Source organism: Apodemus sylvaticus, chromosome 6, assembly GCF_947179515.1.
Source record: "Apodemus sylvaticus chromosome 6, mApoSyl1.1, whole genome shotgun sequence".
Lineage (NCBI taxonomy): Eukaryota > Metazoa > Chordata > Mammalia > Rodentia > Muridae > Apodemus > Apodemus sylvaticus.
Window position 1 is genome coordinate 33,150,725 of NC_067477.1, and position 22,684 is coordinate 33,173,408.

General features: G+C 37.4%; 1 protein-coding gene across 11 annotated transcripts in view; it reads right to left on the bottom strand.

Moving 5' to 3' along the window:
* Nucleotides 1–22,684, bottom strand: part of Nrxn3 (neurexin 3) — a 1,578,315-nt gene that overhangs the window by 344,564 nt on the left and 1,211,067 nt on the right. For all 11 annotated transcript variants that reach the window (XM_052185306.1, XM_052185305.1, XM_052185308.1 and 8 more), the window contains one exon: nt 8,686–8,867. In XM_052185306.1, the coding sequence (XP_052041266.1) occupies nt 8,686–8,867 (182 nt within the window). The remainder of the gene's footprint in view (nt 1–8,685; nt 8,868–22,684) is intronic.

A 22,684-nucleotide genomic window follows, 5' to 3' on the forward strand; every position in this document is an offset into this window, starting at 1 on the left:
AAACGAGGAAAATACAGACATTTGGCCTTTTACTCTGATAATTACCCACCAGACACCAAATATTTTGTGTGTACGTTGTACAGTTTTATGATTGCACTATTATGCACTTAATTTGCATATCAAATTTATTATTTTTTCACATTTTTAGAGCATCAGGCCTATGAGTATTTCTCTAACCTCTTGGTTTCTAGCTCACCTTACAGCAACTGCTATTCATCTGTATAATCGGGATACTTTCATATTATGAGTTTCGTCTCAAGGCTTTGGTTTAGCTTCATTAATTCCCAAAGAAAAGATCACACTCTTTGTGTCTTTATCTGATATGCTAGCAGGTCCAAGATCTTTGGATGCCAGCCTTAGATGGAAGGGATTTTCTATGTCTATTTCTTATCGTGGCTGGCATCTATGTTGGTGCCAAGGCCCCTCTTTATTTACATATGTTTAGCCTGTTTTTTCCTTCCTCCTCGCTATCTCCTCTTTCTGATTTTCCTCTGCAAAGTAATGGATTTTCATTTTATATGGGTAATGAAGTATGGCCACCAGGTTATGGAATGTCGTACATTCACCGTGAGTCTAGATCCCCTTCAAATGTAGTGAAGGAAGACTGAGGCACAGAGCTTCACCTCACCACATGGAATGAGAAGGAATGCAATCTAATGAAGGACGAAGGGAGAAGCAGGCTTTAACATAGTCTGTGGTCTCACCCAAGATTCTCTTGGAGAGAGAATTCTAGATTACATGTCTTACCCTAAAATGCCTCTCCAGATCTCAGGTGCAGATGTGGAGTCAAGACTCAGATATTGCTCCCAAGACATTTCATAAAATTGGCGTTTGGTAAGATGATAGGGATTTTGTTTGTTTGTTTGTTTGTTTGTTTTTGTTGCTTCTTTTTAATTGAAAAACTTTTATTAATATTTGAAAATGGTTGTTTTCTTCTTAGAAATATGGAAATCATAACTATGTTTTACATAGAAATTAGATGGAGCATTTGAAAATAAAGTAGGTAGAGAAACAACACTTTTACTTGGTAGTTAAAGAAAAGTCTTTTAGCCATTTTCTGTGGTTCATTTATATACTTTAACCGTGTACGTATTATTTGAGAGTAAAATTACTATGGAAGTACCATTTAAATATAACAAAACTTTGTTGTTTCTTTTGTTTATTTGCAGACATGTGCAGCAGACTTCGAAACACACTTACAGAAAATTTATGTTGACTTATAAAATGTATTCCTCTTGTTTCTGATGTATGTCTGTACACACACACACACACACACACACACATACACATGCACATACACATACTTATGCCCTGTTTTGCAGTCATCATTTATTGGTATTTCTTCAATAAGACTGCCCTTCTATATTTGTGCAAGCTTTGCTGGTAATAGACAGCTTGTAGATAGTTTATTTTGATCGATCTTCAGGAAGAGCTGGCAACATAATCTTTTTTTTATTTCCTTTTCAAAGAAGAGGCCAATGTGCCAAATGGTAGAGTCATCTTCACAAATTGACTTACTTTATAATAATAGCAAGGAACCTTCAATCTAAAGTGTTTGGTTTAAAATTGAGATCTTTGTACCTGGCCTGCTGCCCTCAGATCCATGGATGGAATGAAGGTCAACCGATTTTGAAGGTAGCATCATGTACCTATTAGAGATTTGGGGAAACGCTGCTGATATCCCATGCACATAGTTACCTGTGGTGCAGTTTACATAATCCAGGCTCGCATTACCTTCTTCCAGCTTCCCCAGCTCTACTGTGATGGCACAGCTAAGCGGAAAGCTGCAGGGAGGATACCCAGCAAGGCCTCTCTGCACAAGTGGCTAATGACCTGGAAAAGCTCCTAAGCCTGCAAACCCCGAAGAGGCCCTTTTCCCTAAGAACAAATGGCAATGAAAAGGATTGTGAGCCAACCTGCAGTGCACAGCTCTCTGTGGGAAATGAGATTGCCTCTGCTGGACACCTTTATATTTCTCTTGTTCTCTTCTCCTGCCCTACCAGTCTCTAAACAGCAATATTCCTCTGTACTCCACTGGACATCCCCCTAAACAAAGTCAGGGGTCCAATCCAGTTCTGTCAATGGCCAAATCCAGGAAGGAAGCCGAGTTAACAGCCGTCTAACTTCACTGAGAACTAACCTGGCAGATGAGATGTCGATGCTTGACTGTAAATATTCACACAGAGACAGCCAAAATGAGGCATCCACGGTGAATTTATAGATGCAATAGACCAGAGGAATAGACCATTTATCACATTTCAGCTCAGCTCCTCTTTATTCCTGAGGAGTCCCTTTGAATATCATAAATTGTGGAGAAACAATATTATACAAGACAAACTTAATAACTACCCAATTTCCACACATCTGACCCAAGAGATAGTACCAGTAACATTTTTTTTGGAGGATGCAGTTTGGGAAAGAAATTCTGTCACTGTGGGACAGGATCTGCCAGGACAGTGTCCCTTTGTCCTGCCTATCTCAGTTTCTGCACATATCTGCATTGCAAGTTGGGAAGGAAATTGTTGGACAAGGTTATAGATTCTTGTCAAACAAAACAGATGTCCTGACACATAAATTTCCGCTATTCCTGAAAGGCTCATAATTAAAAAATGAATCCAAGAGGATTTACTGTAAATTACACACAGGGAGAAAGAAATTAATATGTCTTCTCTACACCAGCATTAACTACACAGAGAGAAGCTAATTGCTGCCCAGTTCTCTCCAACCTTCTGTTTAATAGGTGGTGAAAGGATGTTGTCAAAAGCTGCCCAGGAGCAAGCACAACACTTCATGGTAATCCTTTCTGTGATCCTATGAAGGTGAGCATAACATGACATAGCTCCAGACAGCGTAGATGGGGGATAAGAGACAGATGTCACTCACAAGGAACACCAGCTGCTCTCCAAATACTGAGCTGATTAACTCAACAATAGATTTCACTGGAGGGAAGCTTATATTTGAAGCAATTATTTGCAAAAGTCCCTCGGCCCTGAGAATCTCATTTTATGCCCATGAACTTCAACAGAGATCTTTTTGCCTTTGTCAAATGCATCCCGTTCGTGATTTCATTAATATCATCAGCAACAAACGGACAGAAAATACTGCACCATGGAAGCATGAACCCCAAACAAGGAATGTTAGCTCATGTGAAATAAATGATTTCTGATCTTTAAGTTATTTTGATCCCTTGGCCTTTTATGTTTTTGTTTTGGCTTCTGTTCTTGAAGAATTCAAGCTTGCCATTTTTAATATTGATTGTCAAAGGCCACTTAAGGAACACTTGAGGTTTACAAAAAGGCATCAAAAGGGGTGGGGCATTTCACTGCCTCAGTTAGAAAAAGTTATGATTCATGCAAATTATAAATAAAAAACAAACAAAAAATCATGCCCCAAGCACACATACCTAAGTCAGCCTTGAGCTCTCTGACTCTCTGTCTCTCTCTGTGTGACTCTTACTCTCTCTCTCTGTCTCTCTCTGTCTCTGTCTGTCTCTGTCTGCCTCTCTCTCTGTCTCTGTCTGTCTCTCTGTCTCTGTCTGTCTCTGTCTGTCTCTGTCTGCCTCTGTCTCTCTGTCTCTCTGTCTCTCTCTCTCTCTCTCTCTCTCTCTCTTTCTCTCTGATACATTTTAGTGCCTTTATTTTCTCATGTTTTCTTTTCATATAACCTGAGTTTGATCCCTGGTACCCACATAAAAGACCCATACTTTAGTGTATGCCTGAAGTGTTGGTATTGGAGATATGGAGAGAGGAGAATCCCTGGGGCTTACTAACCAGCCAGTCCAGTAGAACTGGCAAGTTCTAGGTTGAGGGAGAGACTCTGTCCCAAAAAGTAAGGCTGAAAGCAATTGAAGGGGAAATACTTGATATTGACCTCTGGCTCCCACAGTCCTATGCACTCATGTGAACGAACACACACATGCACACACACATGCACATGTGTACACAAACACACATACATGCTGAAATATAAGTACTTTAAATGAATTAGTAAATGATGAACTTTCATCAGACTAGAATTTTAAAAAGCAAACTATTTTCTTGAAGAGATTTTAATGAGTAAAGATTTTGGAGAAACACAGGAAAGAGGAAAACTCATGTGAGCTTAGGGCTTAGTACGTAGCTGAATGACATGAAGTATGAATCTACAAACTAGATGTCTATACTTGGGGCTGACATGACTGGTTGAATCCAGAATTCCTTCCTGCAGAGTTCATCCATTTCTCTCAAAAATGTTTCCATTGTAAAGCTCACAGTGAGAGACTCTAAGGCACAGAGAGCTGTCAAGTAAGGTAAGCTTTATTTGGCAATCTTGCTGTGTGAACTATCCTAGAGTGAGTGTTCACCTCTTAGTTAGACTCACTGGTATTCTTGGACAAACCTGCTCTCTCCCTTCAGTTAAGTTAAATGGGAGGTAAAAGGAAATTATTGCAACAACAGTGATGGTATTAATACCATAAAATAATCTCGAGTTCATAATTCGTAAGACATTCATAAGAACTATTTTCAGGACCAATTTACAAGATGTAATTGTTTTCTACTTCTATCTATATCCTGTCTCTCAGTGTTGTGTTCTTTCCTTTTCTTACAGATACAACACACATATACTGCATTTGGTGGATGATGTCAGTCTATGGTTTGTTTTGCATTTGATTTCATTAGTTTGACTACCACTATAAGTACACTGAGGAGAGAACTTCTTCCCCAGTTAACATCCAGAGCAAAAGGGTGCTGCTTGTCTGCCATGCAACCCCAGGGGAACACGCCTGCAGCAGATGTCTGGCCCTTGTCTCATGTCACTTTAGCTTATCCTGCTGCTCTGGCACAACAATGTCCCCTAGATTTTATGTATTAGAAGGTTGATTTCCAATGAAACAGTGTGGGGAGGAAGAGACTCTTTAAAGGTGAATTGATAGTACTGTTGAAGGAAGCTTAAAGAGTGGGTTCCCTCTCTCCTGCCATGACAGGACACAACTTTACTCACTATAAGTGGCCAATGGGAGGTGTTTTACTACCATAGCACAAAATAAACCAAGACAAGATGCCTACATCTTTCTGCATGTCTACCATTACTTTCTTTGTTCCAACAGCGAATTAGCCAATCAACAAGTGGGCAATTATACCGAACATACAAATCTCAAATGAAGAAATACAAATGGCAAAAAGTGTCTTTTTTTTTCCTTTTTAAAATATTCAACAGTCTTAGCCACCAAGGAAGTGTGAATTACAACTGCTTTGAGATTCCATCACACCCTAGGTCAGTGACCACAATCAAGAAAAATAAAACCAAACAATGGAGTGGTTGTGGGAAGGAGGTTCTGTGTCAGACTGCTGATGACAGTGTCAACTGGTATTGGCATTATGGAAGCCAGTGTAGAGTTGCCTCAAAGCAGTAAATTGGGGAAGGAGCTTAGTGTTAGAGCACTTGGCTAACATGTGTGAGGTCCTCCAGATTATTGATAAATTAATGAAAATATAATTATCCCATGAACTAGATTAATCATTCCTGGATAGATATCTGAAAGACTATGTCAATACGGCAGAACAAGACTTGCATATCTGGGTTTGTGGCCATCCCGTTCAGAAGAGCTAAGGAATAGAAAACTTGGATGTGTGTCGGCAGAGGGATGGATAAACAACATGTGGTACATGTATACATTGGGATTACATTCAGCTGTTAAGAAACTGAAATCACAACATTTGCCAGAACATTTGTTTTAAACTGGAGACAATTATACTAGAAGATTTATAGGACTCAGAAAGAAAGCATGTTTTCTCTCATATGTAGATTCTAGATTTAAAGTGTGTGTGTGTGTGTGTGTGTGTGTGAGTGCACACACAGATATTTTTTAAGTAGAAGAGGGACTGTGATGTGAAAGGACTAGAAAGAAATGAATCCTCTTTTTTACAAAAATGTCTGTGATATCTATCCACACATGTTTTTGTAGCTCCTTGCAAAAGGCAAAAGAGGGTTCAGTCTTCTGGAGCTGGGGATACAGGTGGTTGTAAGCCACCCATCATGGATACTGTGAACTGAACTTGGGTCCTCCTGGAGAGCAATAAGAGTTCTTTCTGTTGAGCCATTTTCCCTGTCTGTCATCTCCTCTCTATCCCCTGAGGAGAAGCTCTTAAGGAATTGGAGAGGACTGCAGAACAAAGACTTGAAGAAGAGTACAGTATGGTGTCATACATGTAAGAAAATACCAAGATGAAACTTTCTAATTGTGTATTTTAACTTAAAATATTAAAAAATATAAGTAAAATAACTAATTTTTTTAAAAGAACTGGTGTAGAATGAAGTCTTTTTTCTCCTGTCCAATTCCTTTGGCTTTCTACAGTAACTTCTAAGTGCTTTTCTTTTGGAATAATTTTCTTAGAATGGTGAAACAAACCATTCAGCAGATGAAACCATCCTTTATGATCCTGCAGATGTCTTATAAAGCATCCTACCCAGTTTTTATTGTTTTTCTTTCCTGATGCTTCTGCATAACTGTTTAAAGTAAGAGACTGGGTCTTACAACAATCTTCTGATTTTTCTACTCCAATTCTTTTATTCTGATTGTGTTAAGGAATACAGAAAAAAAAACAGACTTATTAGCAGATTAAAAATGATTTCAAATGACTGGAGCACTGAAGGGGGCATGCTTACTAAAAGGTCATGGGCAGGGCAGGTTTACTTACTTTGGAACTGTGTGGGTTTTTCCACATTGCAGTAGGAATAAAAGAGTAGTTTATATAATTTCCAACCCTAAGGTTATTAGGAAACATCTTTGGAGAATTTTCAGAGTCTTTTATTAAAAGCAGAATCACTGATTTACTCCAAGGTGACACTATATATTATGATGGAAATTTTTGAGTAATTTTTACTTTTATAAGGAAAACAATATGTAACGTTCAAACTAACGAACATAGCTATATAGAGAATATCTGATAACAAATGCAAGACAAACAAATGTGTATTGCTTGAACATCAAAACATGGTTAGAGGTATTCACTTTTCAAACTCACCAATGAATTACAGAATTTAACAAAGACATAATATTCTAGTTCCTCTGAGATGGTCTCAGTCTCCAGAAATGATTTGTACCAATACCCCGTCACGTGCCAAGCAGACTGCCAAAGAGTAAGACAAAAATCTCTTTGTTAAGAGTGAAGGTGTGGTACCCAAGTTGAGGGCCTAGAAGCAGGTACACTAGCAGCATTGTATCTCATAGCAAAGGATGCTGATGACTAGGTCTCGTCATATTTTTCTTAGGAAGTCACACTGAACATAAAAGGAGAAAATAAATCATCATGAAAAGGCAACTGTGCTGGTAATAATAGCCTCGTTATAGCTGCCGTGAAATAGTCATTAAGTTATGTGTAGCATGAATCTCTTGGAGTTTTGTAAATGATGGTGGTTCTTGGAGGCTAAATAAAGATAAACTGTAGTGACTATGGCTTCCTCTCTCTTTGCTCCTTGGCATGGGCTTTCCTACTGTTTAAACTCAAGCTCCTAGCACCATATGGTTCCTGAAGCATCTGAGAGAGACTTAAAAAACTGCAACCCAATTCCACATTTACTCATGACTAGTGCTTTTTGGAGCGTGAGGAAAGTGTCTTGCTCTGCTCTGGTTCATCTTGGGGTTGGAAGGAACACGCAGCTTAAGCTTGTACTTCTAGCTGGTTCTACTTCAGGACAATCCCAGCAGAGCACAGCTGTGGCTGAGTCTGTTGCTTTGCACCCAGCTTGCCAGCTGCAACTCTGGAGTTCAGCATAGAAAATCCAGACGCTGCTTTCCTTCCTGGATCTGAGGATTAGCAAAAACTTAGATTCAAAGATTCCCTGAAAATGCCCTTTTCCTCTATTGTGGATATTGGTACTAATCCCAAATGATATTTTTCCTTAACTGTTTTTCCCCTCTGGTATTTAAACTGAATCCTTACTGCTCCAAATTAAATCCATTCTTTCTAGCCCTGTCATTGCTAACTAATGAGAACAATTCCTCTTTCTGCTCTCGGTGGCTATGCGTGGGGTATTACGGATGAGAATCGTATCTTTCTTTAGCCTACTTTCTTAACTGTAGACTGCACAGGTGATAAAATGGGTTAATTGTTGCTATAAAAATATTTTCTATCCTTGTAAGCAAGTAATTTTTCCCCTCAAAATCATTTTAATTTCTTTGTTTTGCAAAATACACATGATCTGCATGGACAGGGAGTAAAACTCTCTACCATCATAGCCACAGGATCTACAGGAAGATGTTAAATATGCAATACGCATGCATAATTCAACATAATTCACTGGGCAGTTTCCTCTGTGTCACATCCCTCTGCTATGAGAGCCTCAACTTTCATCACAGATTCTTTTCATACCTTTGGTCACATTGGCCACCAAGTTTTATGAATGAGTTCCTATTGGAACAGAATGACATCTTAAAAGCATACTGTCTGTGTGTGGTAAAACCAATAGACTGTATGATCTGCAAAGTCTGTAGTGGTGACATGCTGCCCCTTTAGAGAAAATTTGCTAACCCCCTGCTGTCTGTCCATCTAAGCCCAAGTGTGACAGTTTGTACGATCAAAGGATGTCTTTGACAGCATATACACCCATGTGTTTATGTATAATGCTCTCCTGTGTTTATCTAATGCACACCTCAGATCACAAGGAAGATAAGAGAATCCAGGCTAAAGCTGGACTGGTACTCACTATGTGAAGCTGGAGGAAGTCGCCAAGTCCAGGGGCACTGTCAATGCGTACTAAGATACCATCCTTCACAGTGGTGCTGAAGCCCACGGCAAGGCGGTCAGAGCGAGTGCTGGGTCTGTCATTTGCTGGCCAGGTATAGAGGATGAGGCCACCACTTTTCCCAAAGATATAGGTTGCACCAGCTGTGAAGGGAAAGAGAAAGGAGACATGAGGGCCACTGTATTATGCATTGCCTACTCTAGCACACTTTTGAGACCGTGGGGGACAGGTGTGGGAGAAAATGTTCTCACACTGTACAGTATTTGGTTACTAAGAGAAATGATGTCCAAAGCCTCAGAAGTCTCCCCACATTAAAGGTGCTAGCAATGGGAATGAATAACCAAACATGTTATTGAGAGATATTCAGTATCTTCTGTTCCTAATGCATAACAGTGGACATACTGGCTAATGAACTTTGTTGCACGTTAACAAACAACTTTTCCTCTTCGGTAGCAGTAGAATAGGCCTTCCATTTGACTAAGACAGGTATGAGCAAGAAACTTTGTCCCCTGGCTCTGGTTATCAAATGTTCTTATTAGTGGTATCAGCTTTTTCAGAGCTGCCTTACCATAAAGCTTGTAATGAAGAAGCCCAAAGGTACAATTGCTTTTGAAATCCACAGAAATAAGTGCGGTCTTGTGGTAGGAAATAATATAGGTGTAACGATATTTCTATGAAGTGACTGGAAACAGTAATATTTAATATTTAAACAGATAAATATGTACATATTCATATATGTGTGATACATACATACAATTGACATAACCTGTATCTGGGGCTCAATTGTAAACATAAAATTTGTTTTTGTTTATTATATACTTTATATATAAGAGTTGCAGATAACTTTTGACAGGAGGTTTTAGAGTATCTGTGTCTTGACTATTGTTGTCTATCACATGTAGTCAAATGTGACTTTTCCAAAGTGGTAACAAGGTTTACTAATTTTCAACCATTTTTTGCATATTTCAAATGTGGTGTTTCTAGAATCGATCTAATTGGATGACTGAAAATATTTATGGATTTTCTTATTAGGTTGCTATAAATATGGTGACAGAAATTATCTCTGGAGTCTTTTTAAGAATAAACATCCTCCCCTTCAATATCTATCTGGTGGTATTTACTTGATATTGGCACAACAGGTCTAATCTCTTTTTTAGAAACTAAAATCTAGAAGGGAAACATAGAAAACTAAGTCAAGATAATGACATCCTCACTTGGCAAATGAAATGATCAATTATATCCAGTTTATGCTTTCTTATGCTTTTACTATTTAATTCCTATTGTTACTATTATCAGTATTAATCCTGAGTTTCCAAGAATACATTAATTGAAGCTACTTACAAAACCAACATGGCAAAAACAAAGAAACTATTCTAAAATGGTTGGTCCTATTTGTCATCTGAATGGGATTTTTAGTTCCCTAAAAGTGCCACCTCCCAGCATGCCTGTAAGAGATGATCTAGACCAGGTTAACTGAAGTTTGAAGGTGCAGTCTGAAGGTGAGTGAGCAGGGTTGTCAATTACATATGAAGGGAAATGCCAGCTGAGCCCTCTGCAGTGGCCTCCTCCAGCTTCCTGACTGTTGATCTGTCTGTTGAACATGATCTGACTGAACATGATCAGTTGTCTGGAGCCTGGACTACCACCATTGACTGCCTGATAGACTGCATCATTGAACTGTGAGTGAAAACAAACCGTCTCCTCTCCTTTAAATGTATTTTTAGTCGGGCAATTTATCACAGGTGACAGGTAACTAATAAAGATTAATATTTTAAGATATTTCAAAGTCTATATTAAGAAACGCGCACACCAAGTTGTAAATTGGGGAAGAATCTATACATTTGGTAGTCAAAATATACTATGACATTGTAACCTCTGGGCTTTTATGCCAGTTACCAGTGGCAAGTAGTTTCATACAATAAACTTCCCAACATCCAAAGATCATTTGGAAATAGATTTTTCTGGGTCTATCCCAGTGAACCATTCGTTCAATCCTTAAGAGTTATTAAGAATCTCAATCAATGGTCTATATCTACTATCACAGTTAACTTTTAGAAAATATCTAAACAAATTACATTGGCTGCCCAAGCAATAGATTATATAGCTTACGTAAAAATAATGTGCTCATTTGGGCTAAAATTGGGAGTTTTTTGTAGTATGCCATCCCTGAACAAGCACCAAGTCATCTGAGATGTAGGAAAACCCACTCTCCTCTTGGAAAGGTCGCCAAGGAGACTTGCTTTTGTTCCTTCCATTTGTATATCACAAGCAGCACAGAATTTGTGACCCTTTAAGAGCTTTACAATCCTTAGGGAAGTCTCCAGAAAGCCCTTCAGAATCATCTAGAGAAGCTGGGACTATGGTATGTAAAGTTTAGGTTAATTCCATATGCAAAGCAGTGTTTGCTCTTTCCTACCCACAAACACCCTCAAAGCTGCTTAAAATTAGAAATCTTGGTAAAACAATTTATGCTTGCTGTCTCTCCATCTGTGAAGAGTTTAAACAAGTCCTTTTCTGTAGATGATCACAAATGTCACCCTCGCTTTCTTCCTTCTTTATTTGGAAAACTGAAGATTATTCAGTGATTAATGTATAAAATCACCAAAAATGCAAATCAGCCGGTGACATTTCATGCCAGTTTGCAAAATCTTACCCAAGTCTGCCACGCATTCATAGTGGATTTGCTACAGAAGTACGCTCTTGCTCTCCCAGGGAAGAATTTTATCAGCACAAAAATAATGGCAAGCATACATACCAAGGCACAAGGCTTTATAGTTTGCTAAGTCTTTTCTACAACCTTAGGTAGCTTGGCAGTTTTAGGGCCTGTTTTATTTGTTTACAGTTTTACAGATGTACAAACAGAGGCTTGGATATCTGTCTTAAACCAGTGGCATCCACTTTTTATCACCTATCAGTACAATTATAGAATATGATTTGACAATGGGGAAAAGTATTCTTCCTTTCCATACCTAGACTTACATACTTTATGTATTCTCAAGCTGATGTAGAACACAGGCAGAGCCATTACCCTAAAGCTGGGATACTTGCAAACAGCATTCTGGTTTTTAGCAAACAGTTAACTTCTTCACAAACTCTCTTTATTTCTATGTTTACCCACTGCTCTGTCCAATAATTCTCAGCACCCTATATAAAGAAATTATTCAAAGATAATACACAACCTCTTATGTATTGTGTTTAGAAGTCATGATGGTGTTATTTTTAAATCAACATAGAAGGAAAGCTCATTATAACACTAGCAGATAGGTTAAGTACACAGACCATCTAATTTTACAAAGATAATTTATTTTTGTTTTTTTAGTTCTGGATTTACAATGGCATGATCTTCAATAAATCTAACTTTTAGGATGGAAAGACATAAGAGATAGAAGGTACTCTGTATTGGGTTTATTCTGCAAGGCACAAAGACTGTGGAAACCTGTTCTTGGTATTGAATAAGGGTGACCAAACTTCCTAAGTCTTCCCACAGTCTAACAATGCTGTTAGATGAAGTTAATTAATTGCCATAATTTTCTATACTGACAGTACCATTTTTTTAGTTTTCATGTTTTTCTGTCTTGAATGGGTTTTAGAAATAAACACAAACTTTCTGCTCATTTTAAATGCAAAATACCTAGAACTTCAAAGGAAGCATAATTCCATTGTTTTAGAATTTCAATTTATTTTAAAAATAAATGTTATTTTTAAATGACAAATCAGTACTTGGAGAATATCCGAGGAGTCCTTAAGAACCCTGTTTAGATCTGTTAAAAAATCTTCACCTTTGAGCCCCTTGATACCATCGTTTGTGCTCCCTGCTCTGAGACTGTAATTTCTGATAGATGGTTTCTGACTGGACTCGCTGTGTTGGTGCCAAGGTCAGGCTACCTTTGTGAATAATCAGGACAATATAAATGTAATCCATTCAAGTTTTTAAAAACGGGAAAAAAATCAGCTTATATAGAAAAGTTTACAGCCTCCTTTGGGTCCTTCACGTGTTTGAGGACTGGAATCCCTGCATAGCTACCAGCAAGAAAGATTACCTGGAATTGTGCCTTAGCTTCTAATATGTCACCATTTATACTCAATCCATAAATAATGGACTTAGGTTACTGTTTCAAGCGGACTAGCCATATATGTAGTTGAAAATGATGGGGCAGATAGAATTTCAATCAAACAAGCAAAGTGGGGGTGGAGGTCAGGTGTAAGGAAAGTAGTTTGGCAGGAGAAGAGGTCCAACAGGCTGCAATGTAATGTAATCAGGGAGAAGTTGGGGAATTCATTTGGATGTAGACATAGAATAGAGTAAGTAGTTCAGCAGATGATTTAGAGTTTTTCAAAGAGAAGAGGCGGTCATTTTTTTTCTAGTTCACATTTCTTTCTAATATTCTGAACACATTGGTAGATTTTTCTACTCAATTTACCAGAATTTAGTTGTTGGTGACAACTCAACTCTTCCTTGTTTGGGTCATTAGGTAATAATCACAACTATTATTTTGATGTTGTAGCTGCAAGCCCATGTTTTTATAATGATCTTTCTGGCTCCAGGCCCTCATCCAAGTCACCTATTACATTTTTGGATGAATACCAAGAAAGTAGTATTATTGACTTGCTTAAGATTCACTTTGTAGGTAAGTCTGTATTTGTGTGTATTTGTATGTATATCTACAGGAAGAAAAATTTAGATAGAAAATATAATTGACTGTGATTCACCTATTATTTTATCCTTTAAATAGTTATAGATAACAATATGTCTTTGACAAGTCTTCAGATTCTATGCTAATTGAATGTTTATATTGTCTTGTATCTTTAATGCAAACCAGTTTTCTATCAAATAATTTTTATTGTTGCTGAAATAGAAGTGCTTTTTGGAAGTGTTTCCCAGGGGAAGCCCATGGGTGCTAAATTTAGCAAGAGCTAGATAAATTACTGGAAGAGAAGTATAGCCTTAGAATAACAAATTAGTATAGTAAGTGTAAACTTGCATACCATATGGTATGCGAAGTTGGATAAGAAACAGGATTTCACTGGTCCCTTTGAACACTGAACACATAAACTAGAGTTCTATGATAGTCATATGACACTACTGACTTCACTGCTCCTCTTTGATCAGTCAATCAAGCATAGTGTAGGACACAGTTATGATCTTTACCAAAAAACTGGCAAAACCCTATTGGAAAATAAATAGACTATCAATGACATAAAATATACTTTACCAGTAGATTTTGTTGTTGCTATTAAATTACAAACTATCTTTTATCCACTCAATTACTATATAAGTGATAAAAAATAAAATAGACGCGTGCGTTACAGCTGACACAAACCTCTTCCAGCTAACAAAAACACAAAGCCAGGCAATGTCTCACAGTGACTTCAGTCTAAATAGCATGATTTCTCAATTATTTTCACAGGGATCTATAATTTTCTCTCCACCTCTCTCCTTTTTTCTACATCTTTGGAGTTTTGAATAGTGTTTACTTCTCTTACATGTCTGCGGCACTCTAACACAGTCCCATCCTGCCATTCTGGAAATTGGAAGGGGGAGTAAACAGAGGGGGGGATGGGATAGGGGAGTTTTGCAAAGGTAACTCAGAAAGGGGATACCATTTGAAATGTAAATAAAGCAAATATCTAATTAAAAAACAAAAACAAAAAATGTCTCCTTCTGTCCCTGGGCAGCCATGGTATCAATAAGGTATCATAAGGAGGTATCATAAGGTATCATAATGGTATCATAAGGAGGAGGAGGGAAGGGTGAGTGATAGGTAAAAATCTGTACATAAGATATCTGCATCCCAGAAGCAGTCACTAAGGAAACAGGGTAAGTGATGCAGATGTTAATAATGAATTTATCAGAATGGTAGCATATTGATCTGTTTTTACTACTATGGAAATCAACAAGAAATAACTTCGAACACAATGATAAAGTATCAATAGATAAAGTAAACTTTAAAGCACTTAACCTTAAGAGAGAAAATTCATTTTTTGAGCATCATTTCCCTTTAGCAAAGAAATAGTAAATATATTTGCTGCTTATTAAACTGAGAAGCTGAAAGCAATACCTAGGAATCCATACTTCCTCAGGGGAAGTCAAGCTCTATGTCTTATGCAATGCTTAGGTAGGTTGGGGGGAGGGGAGCAGTTCTTTCCAGATGGGCCAATCTTTTAGTCTTTCTTGAAGGAAGAACATTGAAGACTAAACAGAAATAAATCCTTTGAAGAATTCAGTATTGTAAGGTTGTATAAACAAGGGCATAATGCATATGCTTCTGTGAATAGACCAATGCCGAATCAGAATAACTCTGAATTTGTTCAGCAACATAGGAGTTCAAAGTTGCCTAATGCAGCCCTTGCTCATTAATATCCAGTGGCACAAAGATTTAAAACCAGCAAGATGCTTTCTTATGAGAGCTTACCATCATTTAGTTACAACAGTAAATAAAGTCAGAGGACCATTCTTCATAGAGATTAGTTAACTGCTAAACCTGTCTCTGCAAATATTCTTGGAGATGGTGAGAGGAAAGGTAAGGATTTCCCGTGGAGAAATGAAGAAGTACCTTGATGCTTCCAACGCTTAACCAGGGACAGACAGGCCTATTTCTGGGTTACTGTGTGAACTCCTATAGTTCCCCAAAGTCTGAGGAGTATAAAATTGTATGAAGATTTAACAGGCACTCAAAAACACTGGCAAACATACCCTACCCTTTCCAAGTGCCAAGGATAATGGTGTTTCAAGAAACATAGCACTTTGGAAATGTCATATCAGACAAGCATAAAAGGCAGCTATCTTTCTTACAGGGTATCTTTGCAAGAAGATGTTTGGTAATATTTAAATTAGTCTGGAAATAAAGCATCCAGACAACTCTCAAATTCTCTCTAGTGGAACTGGCTTTTCCTAAACTCACAGGGCAAATTTTTCTTCTGCAACCTAACAACACTATTTTAATACTGATATTAACAATAGTATTAATGCTTATGTCAACTCTAAATGAATGATCCCCAACACATGAAATAGTATACCAAATCTTTAGAAGAGAGAAATTACTGTTGCATTCATTTACAAGAGTGACATGGGAGGCATCATGGATAGCATGGGTAACATGAAAATCTGAAATTTATTTTATCATCTATTTTGAGAGCAGAAGCCAGTCTCTGTGGCTTGTAGATAACTATCTCAAGCCTTGCTGTCACCATGGGTTGACAAAAGAATGACGCCAGATGAGCATTGTGCATATTTTTCCTAATAGCCTCTTGTAGTGAACAAGGTAGACATATAGGGTTAGGAGTTACTCTTATAAACTCAATGTAACCCATTTACATCTTCAAAGATTCTATCTCTAAACATAGTATATGGATTTTTGCTATCTTTGGGGCTTCTTGGACCAATCACCATGCATGCTAAAAGATGTCTTGGCATGAGTTCATGAAAACACAATTATTCAGCTCCTAACAGTTACTGTCTCCATTTTAATGCTGAGACAAGTCAAACTATAATATGCCCAGGAATAATTATCCCATAATCATAAAACTGTCAATTCTGCAGGCCAGCTTCCAGTAATCGTTTTATACCAGAGATTATCTCACAGCCAACATAATTTAACTTTCATAACCATACAGGTTTCTTACTTAGGAAAATAGAGTGAGTCCTAAGCAATTGCACAGTATTTGACTTTAATAAAATAAATATTAAGTTTTATTGTCAAACAAAATGAAAATCCAGAGCCCTTCTGTACTCTGAGTTTCTGGAGGATGGGGCTGTTGATTTGATCTCCTGGTTGTGAGTTGTTGGAAAATAATGAATCTTGGAACACTTCTTTGTACATTATCTTTATATTGCCATTCAGACATGAAGAAGAACTGCAAATATAGGAAGGAGGAGGAGAAGGAGGAGAAGAAGGGGAAGGAGAAGAATAAGAAGAATAAAAAGAATAATAAGAAGGAGAATATGATAATAATAATAATAATAATAATAATAAGAAGAAGAAGAAGAAGAAGCTGCCACAGTGCCTATTCATTCAGCTCAACTATTTGTCACTTCACCTCAACATGGAAATATTTTATAAATATTCATCAATTAGGGTTCATAACAGTAGATATGATTGAGGAGCACAATGTTTTCAATTTATAAAAGAAATTTACACCCCCCCCCCACACACACACCCTCGAATGAGTTCTCTTCAGTGATTTTTTTTGGGCAGGCTCCAGCAATAAAATCACACCCATTTTGTTTCAAATTGTTTCCTGTTATCTGTTAGTTATTAAATCACATGGTAAAATAAAAAAAAAGAAAGCTAATAAATGAATGCACTATAGATTCCACTTCATAGAGATGCATGAGGGAGAGCAATGTGATCTTGCTTTTATTTCATAGAGAAATAACTAACAGCAAAGACCATATTTCCATGTCTGTTAGCAAAACACAAATGAAAAAGACACATGCACACATGATCATCTGGTAATTATTCAACACCCATTTTGCAGTTTTTTTCAGGACATATGGCTTCTAATAGCATCTCTAGGGACCTGGTTAGAATAAAGGGGAGGTTCAAACTACTTTGCCTCGTTTTCTTCTTTTATGTGGTAGTTTTGAAATATGTTTTCTGGGAACAATCAAGGAGCTTCTATGAGGTGACTACTCTCTGGAAGGGAAAGACAGATGAAAAGCAGTAGTCTTGATTTAAATGCCTGATTTATATGGACTTCATACTTTCTAGGGCCAATCATGCTAAGATGATTTTGGTGTTTATGTGCTCTATAACACATAATTTTCCTAAAAATGTGGTCCAATATTTTTGAAGGAAAATGACTCTGAATTGTATATGACATATATTTTTATTGTAGAAATCATCGCAGAATTAGGGAAGGCAGAGGCATCTGAACCATTGTGGCTCACGTTCATTATTCCATAATACACCTTCATCATCACTGCACCTCTATGTAATACATCTTTGTCTTAACTGTGTCTCAGTTTTGACATGATTAAAATGGTGACAGAGGTTCTTGGGGTTCTTGCTCTGCCTGACAAGCTACTGGTAAGATGGAAACTAAAGAAGAGATAGCCACTTCTTCTTGGTAGGTTTCTCATGTTTCAGTAGATGATCCCATACCCGTTTATACTTGGGTGATATTAATTAGATACAGTAGAGATTGAGGAAAAAAAACAAAGAATATTTGGATAAGACATTGAGATAGGGATTTTTCTAGGAAAAGTCCAGGTGAAGATAGTGGAGAAATGGGAAATGGATATAATCAGAATATTTTGTATACAGGTATGAAATACTTTTCTTACCCTATAGTCTTAAGATCTGTAATAAAGACTGCAGTACAACACAGCAAAGCCTGGCTATGGAAAGTGCTTGTTGTACCAAGATGTATTATTTTCCGTCTTTCTGAAATTGTTGTTCTGATACAAAGCCATGGGTTTCATTGTGATATTTTAATAGTTATGATTCATCCCCTCTTCTGTTGCCTCCCTGACTCCACCCTGTTCTCCTTTGCTTGTTGTTCCTGAATTCAGATCCTAGAACCCACACAAAGGATAGGTATGGTAGTGCTTGTCTATAAACCCTAGGAAAACACAGATAAGACCATCCCTAGGCTTTCTGGCCAATCAGTCCAGTCCAATTGATAAGCTTCAGGGTCAGTGAGGGGCCCTCTCTCTCCAAGATGAAAAGTAATATACAAAGATATTCAATATTCAATTCTGACTTCCACATATTTATATACAGACATGTACCCACATATGTGTACACCTACAGAATACATACATACATGTTACTATACACATGCACACTCAATAAAACAGAAATAATGTATCTACCAGGTACAGCTCAAGGGTGAAATGACCTATACATTTGTTTTAATAAAGGCACAAGTCTCTTTATATGCAAACTTTTTTTTCTCAGACCCACTGGGATTCAAATAACATAATCAGCCTTAACACGCTAAACTCTACACTTACTTATCAGGGACAAGGTTCCTTACTGAGATCTTTATAACATTTTGGAATGATAGCTAAGAAACCCTGATGACTCTCACAGGAGTTGATAAATTGAAGAACAAAGGATGTTGACGAAATGGATTGACAAGGAGTGACAATGTCAACAGCTCAGGAGTGTCACCCAAGTAAAGGAACTGCTCATTAGGTTTTCTTGTTTGCTTTTTGTTAAGACAGAATCACATTTATCCCAGGCTAGCTTTGAAGTCACTATGTAGCCCAGGCATGCTTCAATTCTTGATTTTCCTGCCTCTCCTTAACAAGTGTTCTGATTTATATGTGTGTGTCGTCATATCAGCTTCCGCCTTTCTTGTATGTTTTATATTGGAATAGTTGGTGTTCTGGTTGTGTTCTTTTGATAAATGCTTTTGGATTTTATAGTTAGTATATAATGGATATGGGAGGCTGACGAGAAAAATCTGTGAGTATACAGGCCCTCACTTGACACTCATACAATATGCCTTGACTTGGTACTTCTTGTGTACCAGACCTATAACATTCATTCAAATTTCTGTTGCTTACAAAAATAAATAGTTTATACTACTTTGTTTTAGTGGACCGTGTGAACTAAGATACTAAAAAAAAAAAAATCCAATGTATTATTTTCCCTCTTTCTGAAATTGTTCTGGTACAAAGCCATGGGCTTCATTGCGATATTTTAATAGCTATTATTCATCCCCTCTTCTGTTGCCTCCCTGACTCCACCCTGTTCTCCTTAGCTTGTTGTTCCTTTTCATCAGGCCTTCTCTGCTTAAGTGTTCCATGTGTTCCACCACACACACCACCACTTGCCACCCCCACCTTAAAATATCTTCAACCCTTTTCATGGTTTCGTAGTTCACACTCACTAACAGATAGCAAACATACAACAGCAGAACCAAAACAGCTTAGACAATGTCCCTTATGAATATTCATACATTTTGTGAGCAAAATCAAGGGTGCATCAAAAGATGAATCCAGGACTATAAGAAATAGTTCATTACAACATTAAATGTATCTACTCACCATAATTTATTATTTCAACCAATTAAAGTAGAATTAGAATATAATTTTATCTAGGACTTAACAAAATCCTAGAGTCATTCCTTTTCAAACTTTAATTAAAACAGGAATGAAGCAAAGTAGTTTATATATGATAGTAACTATTAAACCAACTAACACTACACCAAGTAATAATATGTATATATAGCCTTTGACAATGAAATCAGGAAACAGAAGTTTTCATTAGTACAGAATTACCAGACATCATTTGGATGCTTTTATTAAAACAGTAAGGCAATAAAATAAAATAAGCTATAAATATTGGAAAAGAGCATGATAAGTTTTTAAAGGATCCATGAATAAATACCTACATATGCCAAACCTTCAAAGTCTATTAAATTGGTAAGAACAAATGGTAAAATGATGTAAGATAAGTTACAAACAGGCGAATCAATAGTTTTGCACCTTCTCAAATTTGATGCAATGATTTCCACAAGATTAATAAGACTACTTAATGAAAAATATAGCCTTTTATTGGAAAAATAAATGTACATGTAGAAAGAATAGCTCTGGATTCTTGATTTACATTAACAATTAATATGCAGATTGTGTAAAGAAATATGAAAGCAAACCCCAACAATCCACTTAGAAAATGGGAAGGCTTGAAGATGTCATCCAGTGGTAGGATAACTTCAGCATGTGAAGACCATGGGTTTAATCCCTTGCAATGCCAAGGAATAAAAACTAACAAGGCAAACAGAGGGCCAATAAAAGCATTAGAAATCATGTTATGCGACGAATTGATACTAAAATGTAGATCAAGCCTACATTAGAATATTTCTGTATAAGTACTGGCAAGGATGTAGAGAATACTTTTGTGTCATTGGTCAGAATTTGCAACGTTGTAGCAACTGTGGGAAAATATACACTGGTTCCTCCACACACACCCACACACACACATACACACACTCACACACACACACACACACACACACACACACACTCCCAGATATCTACTGATGAATGAATAAACAAAATGTGATCCACAGATACAGGAAAACACTAGTCAGCTTTAGAAAGATATGTAATTGTGACACACACCAAAAAAATCTACTTGAAGTAAGCTAAATTGGAGGAGCATGAAACATTTTCATATGTGAGTCACATGACAGTAATGGATAGGGACAATAGGAAGATATTCATTATGTCATTCTTTAAGGTAATTCTGATCAGAGTTTCCCTAAATATGAGGTTAAAAAAAGAGAAATGCACTAAGAGCTGCCAAGAAAAATTTACAGTGCAGAATAAGGAAGCTTCAGAACAGTCTCTAATTTCAGGAGGGAGGCATATCAGGAAGATTGCTGCAAATTCCAGGCCAGTCTCGTCTATGTAGTGAGTGTCAACCAGCCAGGGGAGCCCAGTGAAATCTGACTGTTAGTCCTGGAAGGATATTCCACTTGGAGATCATAACCAGAGGTTGATAAGACACAGTAGAGTGAAGTTTGGGAGCACAGAATAATCTCTTATGTGTAGCATAAAGGCTGAATAGCAAAATCAGCTCCAGAAGGAGCTAGTAAGAGCTGCCTGTTGCCCAGTATCCTGGTAAGATGACGGTTACTTGCACCTTACTTGATATGCCCATATGCTCCTTAAATCATTTTCATGTTCTTGACAGAAGGCCTTTAAAGACCACACCTGCAATGGTAAACATTTAAAAGTAAAATTTTCTAAAAATAATTGTTTAAAAAATGTATTACCTTCCAATATCAATTTTTGATGATATTTTATATAATTGTTTATTCTTTTCTCATGTACACAGTGACCGCAGCCTCTCCTTCCTCCCTTCTTCCCATTGCCCCTCCCCCAAAGTTACCAAAGGGCCACTTCGGTCAGTGGGAAATAGGTCTGAAAAATATAATGTTGTTCGCTGTATAGTCGACAGAGAAGAGAAAGTACACTATCAAAACTTAGGAGCTGAAGAATATCCTTCCTCCTTGAAGTTGTGTCTATCAAGTATTTTGTGGCTGTGACAAGAAAAATAACTAGCAAGTGCATAATTCTTACTTTTAAGATTTTTCTCTCTTCTACCGGGCCTTGGAGAGGAGCATTTTGCACACCTGCTCCTGGCCGTATGCTTTTATTCATGAAGCCACATTGCAAGTCTATAAACATTCACTTCCCGCCTCTCATCTTAGTGTTACTATGATAACTTTAGCGTTGATTCAACAGTAACGATATGACATGCTACAAATAAACAGCAGTCACTTCCATCAAAGCTTGAAGATTCGTTATGATGGATATATTCAGACACACCGGTCTCTTTTTAGAAAAGGCAATTTTATGGAAAAATACAAGATAATTGGTCTTTAGCTCTTGCAATAAACTTAGATGGCACCTGCCATATTTAAATTAATACAGTGCTTCTCCCTGTTAGATTAGACCTTCTGATTGAGTCAGTCATGTGAAAAGACTCTGACACAGCTCGTGCTTAGATTGTAGGCTTTTTTTTTTTTTTGATGTGGGTGCTTTTTTAAAAATGATGTGATACTTGTCCATCCAGTGAGAAAAAGAAATTGAAAGTTCTTTATTCAGCCATATATCCTGCCTGTCCTTATCTCTCTGCCTCAGCTTTTGCTTCACATTGTGCAACATAGGTGGCAGGTTTTAATGGACACTGGAAGATTCTCCAAGGCTATGACGTTAGGGCTTAAGCCTTTGAATGAACACTGGCTCTGCTTACCAGAAAGCACATACACACAATTCTTAAGGATTTATTCCATTCCTCACTGTGCCCAATTCCTGGTACTCAAGCCACCCTGATCCATATTAAGTAGAACAGAAGTCAACGTGGTTCCTTCTAATTTTGCTTAAAACAGTAGCAAGCATTAAGCAGGTACTACTGAAGATAAACTTCCCTGGCTGGCAAGGAAGAATGGCCCTCTCACTTCCTGGGAAAGCTCAAGTGAGGAATGAAGATCTTCCTTG